Source organism: Electrophorus electricus, chromosome 11 (genome assembly GCF_013358815.1).
Source record: "Electrophorus electricus isolate fEleEle1 chromosome 11, fEleEle1.pri, whole genome shotgun sequence".
NCBI lineage: Eukaryota > Metazoa > Chordata > Actinopteri > Gymnotiformes > Gymnotidae > Electrophorus > Electrophorus electricus.
Genome location: NC_049545.1, coordinates 17,513,623 through 17,522,937, shown reverse-complemented (window position 1 = coordinate 17,522,937; position 9,315 = coordinate 17,513,623). Strand labels below are relative to the sequence as shown.

Below are 9,315 nucleotides of genomic sequence, written 5' to 3'. Positions count from 1 at the left end.
ATTTGCAGAACTGTAAAGGAGCATTACCAGCATATCAGGCCACTACATTTATTCAAATGTGCATGAGTGGCATGGTAACTCTTCCTGTCGTCACGATACCTTCCACTGGTAGCTACTAACTAATCGCAAAATCTACAGAACCTAAACTCTCATGGACATGCAGTGCAGACGTTTTGGCCTGTTTGTGAGCAGTGATATATGAAAAAAACATTGAAATATTTAACTGCCAGATATTTACATTCACTTTCAACATTTAGACAGATATGCTTTTACTTACTTTACATCCTACACAGAGAAAGAATTGTGATATTTTACTGGCCACTGGCTGCTTCCTCTTTTTATGCGGTGGTCATCTGTGAGCCAGCAAAATGGCGAATGCATCTTGCACAACCCATTGGTTCTCAGTCCCACACAGGATAGCAGAACTGCACATTTTAGTGATTTTGCTCATCTAAGCCACACCATTCATTGTACTTCAGGTACTTATTATATCCTTCATAAGCCAAAAGAGGCAAAGCACTGATCTGTGCAGTGCATAGCTTCTCCAAGATTACAAGTGACATCCCTAAAGGTATGAAGTTGACAAGGACATGCAGCAGCTCTGCACTGCCCCCAGGTGGACATAACCATGCCACAAACGAATGTCATATAATTCATTAATTATTAGGTAGTAGTACCTCAGCCCACAGATACTACATGACCTTCAAATGACGAAAGTTTAGTGTCTGCACTGAAAGAAAGGTCTTTATTGTGTACTTTATCAAATATAACTAACTAAAATGTTGAATAACATTTTTAATATAAAAAATTCCCAAAGATTTACATAGGGTTTGCATACACATTCATTTCTTTTTAAGCATATACTTTATCTTTATCTTGGTTAAATGTCTGTAGCGACTTAACCAAGTAAAACAATTACAACACCACCATGGAAGATCCTAGATTTCAGACCTGCAAAAGTCCTGCACCACATTGGAAAAAATATCATTATCCACTTTTCAAAATTATGAAGATTGATTTAATACTTTTCAAAGTATATACTGATTAGCAAAATTTTAACTACAAATGCTATTTTAAAAGCAAAGAAAAACCATCCAACATCCAACATTGGCCCCAGTACACACATCTTACTTCACATCAGTTAAACAACCATACTGAGTGTAATTACATATTTTACTGAGCTCCACAGGTACAGTATTATTCTGCAAGATGGAATTCTAAATAAAAACAGTCTCTAAAATGAGGAGGCTTCCAGTGATACTGCTCACACATCAAGGAAACTGTATCTCTGGACAAAGGACCCATGGACACAAGTCTCTCAAACTTTGGACTTGGATTCTGCGATGTTTATGGAGATGATCATCAGCCCACACAGCTGCAAGCATGCAAAAAGTGCTAGGGAAATTCAGCTTGACTCGATTCCATGGTTAACATTGACACCAAAATATGCTGAAAGTAAGATATACAATCATTACTGTTGTTGTTGTTTACGTAATTGTATGTAATTGCAGTGGGTTTTATTACCCAATCCAATTGTTCAGGCTCTTGCCCTCCAGGTACAGATATATGCAATTTATCTCAACATATTACAGAATACGTTACATTGTCATTGCCAGTGGAACTATAATCAAATATAAGAAGTTATAAAACAATAAAATAAAATAAAATAAAATTGGATACATCATTCCATATGTAACATGCTAGTTACATTTAAATAAAAATCCATGATCAAAATCATTCCTCTTTTATGTTAGTTGTCACTTCTATGTTTGGTTAAATCTACAGGCAAAGTCTGCTGAAGCCTGCCTCTCAAGCAGACTGGAAGTTTGCAATAGTGTATATCACTTCTCTTACAGCATAGCTGAATGGCAGAATTAGACAGCCCATCTGCACTGTGGATTCTTCTGGGAATGTGCATGTTAAGTCTACTGGTCTGCAAGTCCTGAGAAAACCGAAGACTGAGCAACTGAAGGCCCTTTGGCTGTTCCCCTTTTGTTTTCTCTCCACAACAAAACACACACATATACACACGGCAGCATATCAACAAATACTTTAATGCTTGCAAGCTGTGTGTTTGAGTCTCCGAGCTGCCAGTTGGCTGACATCTGCATTGTCATCATAAAGATTTTGCCCTCGTTCACCACAGCTGTTTCCAACATTGAAACAATTGTGGCGAGCTCCTGCCTCCCTAACACACCACAAAGAGAATTCCAGCAGAGAGTCGTTATTGTGTGTTTATACAGAGCAACACCTTGTGGAACCAATGAGCTCATTCCTAATTATTGCAAGGCTAGAGGAAGCAGTGGTGATATTGTCCTACTAGCTCTTACTGTACTGCTTTTATAACACGTCTGCCACAGTCTTACTCCTGCCTATAGGGTGAACCGTGCCTCAAGTTCATCAGCAATCATCTCAGCAATGGCGAGGGAAGAGGTTGCCGCAGGTGACGGGGCATTGCGCACATGGAGTACTCTGCGACCCAGTTCGTCCACACCACCATCAAACGCGAAATCATCCACCAGGTTCCCGTCAGCATCCAGCGCCTGAGCTCGCACTCCTGACGGCCCCCTGCAGGGATGCGCGCACACACACACTTCTGAAGAAGATTCCTAGGAGTAGCTTCAGTGTACGTAGAGGTAGTCAAAAAATTGTAGAGGCAGTCAAAATTGTATTGAAGTACACAAGGTTTATAGGGTAAGAGGACAGAGGACCGAAAGTGCTTCATTACAATTATGACTACTTCTATATATGCACACTTACATACTTACCTACCTACCTAAACAGAGACAGGAGAGACAGGCACTTACTAGGGAAACGTCTTGTTTTTTGGAATCATGTACTAAACTGCAATTTTACTATCGCTACATCGTTATCTAGTTACAGTAGTTACTCCCTAGAATCTTAGGCAAAATGCATAACATTTATGTGTGTTTAAACATATTTATACATGCACATTTATGTATATATCACTCATGAAAAATAGAAGACTCCAGGGAGTATCTGCAATTATATAGAAGATATAGAAGTAGTGGTATATAGTGTAGTATAGTACACAATTGTAATGTAAAGAAAATGACAAATTGTAAAAAAACATTTGCAGTGTAGCATACAAGGCACGGACTCAGACATTGCCCGGATTAACGCGCTCCTTTTTGAATATCGAGGGACCAGGATAATTCGATGGTAAGTGGAACTACTGGAACAAACCTTAGATAGAGGAAGTTGGACAACATGGAGCTAAAAGAATGCTATCACAGCAGCAATGAAAACAAATTACATGAAGTGCATGAGAAAAAGACCTTCATCTACACTCACAGGCAAACTATTTATCCAGTGCTCAAACGTCGAACGATGCCTCCTATCACAACTGGGGATGGATGAAATAAAGGGGAAATGCCACTGCCAAAATCTAACACCTACTGATCTGAGACAGAATGGTCAGAATGCAAAAGGAATCCAGAAAAACTGGAGTATATAGTGGGCACATTGTCCGGCCTGGCTGTGGACATGGCAGATGATCATGCCTAAGCTAACGACTGTCAGCTGCAGGCTGTGCTTGATGTAGTGGCGAGATACCAGACAGTCTGTTTTCAAATATTACTAAACAAACATTATGAATATGAAATACAAATAACCACAACCCCAGCAACTGAAACCAAGAAGTTTGTATATGCTGCTGCAATAGTCATGCTTCAGAAGCTAAGCCACAAAATACAAGGAACAAACCTCGAAAATCAGATACAGACAACATGTATTGGCATCAGAGCACCAGAATGGGGTATAAATGGGGTATGATGCTTGGCTACCGAAGCATTCATAAGCGAGTCCCTGGAGTCTGCTAAACAAAGGTTAACAGAACTCTCAGACAGATTACAGAGATCCAAGAAAGAGTCAGTAGACTCTCAGTTATAGGGAAGCAGATCCCTGACTGTGTATCCACCCATAGCGGAAAGAGTAATACTAGAGGAGTACATGTGAGAATGAATTATCACATAACAGTGGCACTCAGTGTTTAAAGTGTTTATTTTATTATTTTCAGGTTAGACACTATACTTTCTCTTCCTTTTCAAAGTATACCAGTTTCCCCACAGTAGACACTAGACCTTTCCCAAAAATCACTTATATCCAGGATATGTTCACAGTTTATGGCCTTGAATATATGTTTTTTCAATAAGATTAGGAGAGGTTGTGAATATGAGATAGATACTGTTTTTACTGAACAATTGTGGGACAAAGTGATAAGCAGAAAATGATCCAGTGCACGTTGTGCCAGACTTCAACTGATACAGTTCAAAGTACTACATAGAGTTCGCCAGTCTAAGTCACAGCTATATAAATTCTACCCTAATGTAATCAATGATCACTGTGCTCTGCCTCAACATGTACTTTAAGTCATATGTTTTATTTCTGTGCCACTATACATACATTTTGGTCTGATTATTTTAGAATAATGTCAAGGGTTTTAGGCATCAACTCATGCCCCTCTATCACTATACTCAGTGTCTCCTCTGGTTCGTCCTCATTAACTATAGTTCAGTCAGATATTCACCTCTCTCTTGGCAAGGCAGCATATTTTGCTACTGTGGAAATCTACAAAACTACTTTCAGTCTCAATGTGGCTTTGAGATACAAAGTGTTTCCTTAGACTGGAAAAGATAAGATTCACATTAAAGGGTAACAGTGCTGTATTTTATTCTAAGTGGAATTCTTTCCTTTTATTTTTCATTTCACTACAGACAATGCCGGCAGATTACCCCCCCCCCCCCTTTAATTGATGTTAGTGTCTATTTGTGAGTGTGTGCGTGTGCGAATGTGAGCTGTGTTTGGGGCTATGGAAAAGGGTTCTGTTGTAAAAAAACTGGCCTTTTGACACTATTCATTGTTATTGTTTCCTCCATGTTATTCAATTGTCTCAATCTCTTTTTTTTGTTTAATTGAGGAGTTGAATAAAGACAGCGATAGCTCCCAGACAGGACCCGAGTCCTGAGTGGCAGGAATCATAGACAGGAGCATATGAGCTGAGGAGTCATACGGAGCTAAGTGAAGCTAAGATCCAGATCCAGGAAGTAGCAGTAAACCAATCAGCCAGCACGAAATGCCCAAATAAATAAATAAATAACACACACAAATACAATATACATATGTGTATGTTATTTTTTTATATTATATTACATTACTCATATACACTCACAGAGCATCAGTACCACAATCTGCCATCAGGAACATGTGTTTCTGTGTATATGTGTGAGGTAGTGTGTGAGTTTACCTGACTACATCATTGTGGCCAAGCTCAGGTATGTACTTCTGCAGAATCTTCACCTGTGCGCTAATAAACATCCCTCGGTACATCTCACCTAGTCCATACGTCACGTTCTTCATTACCAGCCTATGCAGACCTCTACAGAAGGTGCACACAAACACACACAGTGATAAAGCAAAGTGTTTTAAATGCATTTCCTTCATATTGACTGAGTGAATTAAAGTGCCGGAGGTGAGCGCATGCCTAAAGGAAAGGGCGTCTACAAAGTCATTGCTGTTGAAGTCGCATATCCTGTAGCCCTCACGTTTGAACGCAAGCACAGCGTTTGGTCCGAGCCACACACTGCCGTCCATACGGGGCGTGAAGTGCACCCCCAGGAACGGAAACCGTGGGTCTGGCACCTACAGCAAATGCACACACAGGCACACCAGATTGGACCCGAGTCCTGAGTGGCAGGAATCATAGACAGGAGTATATGCAAAGCATATGAGCTGGACATCCCAGAGTCCAAATGGGAGGAGTCATATGGAACTAAGTGAAGCTAAGTTCCAGATCCAGGAAGTAGTAGTAAACAAACCAGATAGCACGAAACTCCCAAATAAACACCACCCCATCAACAAATTCACACTATTAACAATCCTCTGTGAAATTCTTTTGTAGATGATAATGTTGTTAAACTCCAGATGGTAGCAGAGATCACACAGCAGACAAGAGCATCAATTTTGATCAATATCATGCTGAACACATAATTCTTAAATAATACTGCAAAGGTGGGGAAATTGAACTTCCTGGAGAACTATTTATTTCATATAAAAACTCTTCTCTGCCAATCAACAAGTGAGATAAAATGAGCTACGAATATGTATGTGCGGGTGTGTGAGCACATTTGGGGGTACTCCTTGATAAATGATGTAGGAATTTGTCTGTCTGCGTGTGTGTGTGTGAGAGACGCTCACAGGATAGATGTTGCCCCTGATGAGATAGCTCTTCTCTGGTTTCAGCACCAAGTAATCTCCCCTGAAGGGGATGATTCGGGGTTCTGCCCTACAGCCAGAGATCTCGGCAAGACGGTCGGAGTAGAGGCCACCACACGTCAGCACAAAGCGACACCGAACCTCCTCACCCTGTGCTTGCACACATACACACCCATACAGCCAGAGACCACACTTCAGCCATTTGTAATAACAAACTATTCCACAGATAAGTTAAAAATCAGAACCGGGCTTACCGTTGAGCTTCGGACAGCAACAGGGTACTTCAGACCTGAAACAAGAAAAGAACACTAGCATTTCATCTTAAACCTGTGCAGGTAGAGCTCAGCCTTCTGACCAATCAGGCAACAGTATTAACAGCATATATAAGAGAGTGAAAAAACAAGAGCAGACAACAAGACCTACCCTCTGAACTCCCAGCTGGACTCTCTGCTGCCATGGCGATGTGAGTGGCCTCAAACCCTGTTATTATGGCTCCTCCAGCCTGCTGGAAGTCCTTGCCATAGGATAGCGCCACCAAGCGCCAGTCCACAATGCCAGTATAGGGGGAGTCTAGAGCCATTATCCCCTTAACACGCACACAAACAAAGGCACACACAGCACAGAGGAGACGGGAGATCTCACAGGAGAGCTCAGAGGATCTCATCTCTTCACACCCACCTAACAGTCCTACAAACATACTCTGAGTGTGGTAAGCCCCTGCCTCCGTTTCTTTAAACAGAGAGTTACAGGCATTACACATCCATTACACGTGTAGCCTAATCCATGTCTTACAATTAAGGACATTTATATGGTCACAGCATGAAACCATACTCAGAATTCTCTCTCTTTTACACACACACACACACACACACACACACACACACACACACACACACACACACTCTGCAGTAGGGTTCTCTCTCTCGGATGGATCTTGCATCAATCAGACTGATCTGTTTCACGTTGTTCTTCTGGCCGCGTTCATACAGGGCCTTCAGACGCGGGACCTCCTCTCTATCCAATGCCACAATGAGCTGAACACACACACACACACACACAATTTATGTTTACGCATAGGCACACTTTATAGATATGTACACAGAAAAACACGCTTCAACAGACATATAGTACTGAAATGTGGCCGAGGGCTTTAAGTGTTGATGGTTCTCACTTTGCCGCATCTCCTGTAGGGAATGGCTCTGCTATCACAGTACGCATAGGCCAGAGATGCCCCCCGCACACACAGGCGGGCTTTCAGAGAGCCTGGTGTGTAGTAGATCCCACTGTGTATCACACCGCTGTTATGGCCTGACTGATGCAGAGCTAGAGAGAGAGAGAGAGAGAGAGAGAGAGAAAGAGAGATCAAGTTTTACCAGTGGAAGTCTTAGTGCCTAAAATTGGGTATACACAACACCAGCCGCTTTAGCTCATACACTCCAGTGCAAGCGTTCTCTCTTACCAAGTTCCTTCTCCTTCTCCAGCACTATAAAAGTGAGGTTGGGGTGCCTTAGCACGAGTTCCCTGGCTGTGGCCAAACCCACGATCCCGCCGCCCACCACCGCTATGTCGTACCTGTTGCAGCACACGCATTTCTGTAATGAAACAAAACCGTTCCCCCATTCGCGGTTCGGGAGTACACTTCCTTTAGTGGTCAACTGAACATCGGAAACACCAATACTCGACAGCTACATAAGGCTGCAAGACCATACGGGATTAGACATAACCCCCAGTTTATGTGATCGCAGTTTTGTTGGACCCTGTCCTCCCCCGTTTCCAAAGAGCCAAAGTCCAAACACCAAAGTTTTCCGTGTTTGGCTGCAATTAAATTGTGAAAATTGATTAGCAGGCTATAAGATACTAGGATACGCCCCGTTCGTTACTCTTTGATGCATTTTAATTATTATTGCTCGAACAGCAAGCTACCAGAAATGTATTGTCTAGTCAGTCAGGTTTTATTTTGAGAAAACCAAACACTACAGAATATTGTCAGCACCAAACCACTGTTGGGACTTTCTGTTCATCGCTCGTAGCGACTGTTATGTGTTTGTGTAAAAACTCTTGTGCGCTGACTTTCAATAACAACCCAGCAAGTCTTGGGTAACAATGGACTTGTTGACAGTAAGAGACGCTGGTGTTTAACGGGTTGGTTACTCACCCGACGTGCTGTTGACGTACCGTAATACATCTTAGAAATATGGGGCTTTTAACAAATAAAGAAGCACACACTTGACCGCTAACCAAAATCCGTATCATACTTGTGTATGCATATATGCCACAGTCCACTGTGGCTAGTTTGCGTAGCACCCTGTCTATGCGTCACCTTCCTGTTCCCTTGCTGGTTCCAGCAGTCTACACGCCGTAACGCATTACTGCCCCTACCGACTCGGCGCTGCCCAGCGACTAATTGGACACATTGCTTTCATTTCACGGATATTTTTGCCAGTTATATCAGCATATACGAGTAATATTTTCCTTGTATTTTTCCATCTAACAGTTTAAGTCACAATAACTAAACCTACAAAAGCAGAACCTATTTGAAAATATATTTTTTAGCTAGGTTGTTATACCCTGGTCTATATTAAGATTCCAGGTGTGTAACTGCAGTGTACTATAATAAGAGATTTAGAGATATTCAAAACTATAGTGAAGTACACCAGGTATCCAGTGAAACAGGACATTTTGGACAGAGGTCTGCAAGCAAAGTGCATATGTCGAAACATTTTAAGTGTTAGTATTATTTTTACTTTGCTGAGCTGTACATCTGCCCCTCCTGATGCTGATGCCAGCCTGACCCTCAAGGAAAGTTCCTGCTCATCTCCCATCTGGACCATGGTGGCTACCATGGAGCCACCAGCATGTACCACTGACCCTCCAGATGTGCCCAATAGGCTCATATGCATGTAACACTGACCCTCCATTTGTACCCAATAGGCTCATCAGTATGTGCTGTGCATGCCTTTGATGAGATTCAAACCTGTGGATGAGTGTCATGGAGACTTTAGATATTAGCCTGTCACCACTTCCATCTGCACTGCTGTGTTTAGACGTTTCCTGTGTGGATGCTAAACAGAGCTACGAACT

The 9,315-nt window shown here is 42.0% G+C and overlaps 1 protein-coding gene across 2 annotated transcripts; it reads right to left on the bottom strand.

The window, feature by feature from the left end:
- Window positions 1–731: 731 nt before the first annotated feature.
- On the bottom strand, window positions 732–8,566 carry l2hgdh (L-2-hydroxyglutarate dehydrogenase). Of its 2 annotated transcripts, none has more exons than XM_027010564.2 (10): window positions 8,390–8,566; window positions 7,694–7,806; window positions 7,406–7,557; window positions 7,137–7,268; window positions 6,658–6,820; window positions 6,489–6,523; window positions 6,217–6,384; window positions 5,504–5,661; window positions 5,267–5,398; window positions 732–2,568 (listed from the first exon to the last, which is right to left on the bottom strand). In XM_027010564.2, exons 1-10 carry the CDS (start codon window positions 8,485–8,487, stop codon window positions 2,373–2,375), a joined length of 1,347 nt encoding a protein of 448 aa, XP_026866365.1. In that variant the 5' UTR covers window positions 8,488–8,566; the 3' UTR covers window positions 732–2,372. The 2 variants fall into 2 exon arrangements, with proteins under 2 accessions (XP_026866365.1, XP_026866366.1); XM_027010565.2 differs by having other exon boundaries at window positions 7,694–7,826; window positions 8,390–8,516.
- Between the last annotated feature and the right edge of the window lie 749 nt (window positions 8,567–9,315).

Coding starts and splice junctions, on each gene's coding strand:
- l2hgdh (XM_027010564.2), bottom strand. CDS start 8,487: ATGATACGGATTTTGGTTAGCGGTCAAGTGTGTGCTTCTTTATTTGTT. Junction 6,821..7,136: donor AGAGAGAACCCTACTGCAGA/GTGTGTGTGTGT, acceptor GTGCGTGTTAAG/GGGATAATGGCTCTAGACTC. Junction 6,524..6,657: donor TCCAGCTGGGAGTTCAGAGG/GTAGGTCTTGTT, acceptor TTCTTGTTTCAG/GTCTGAAGTACCCTGTTGCT.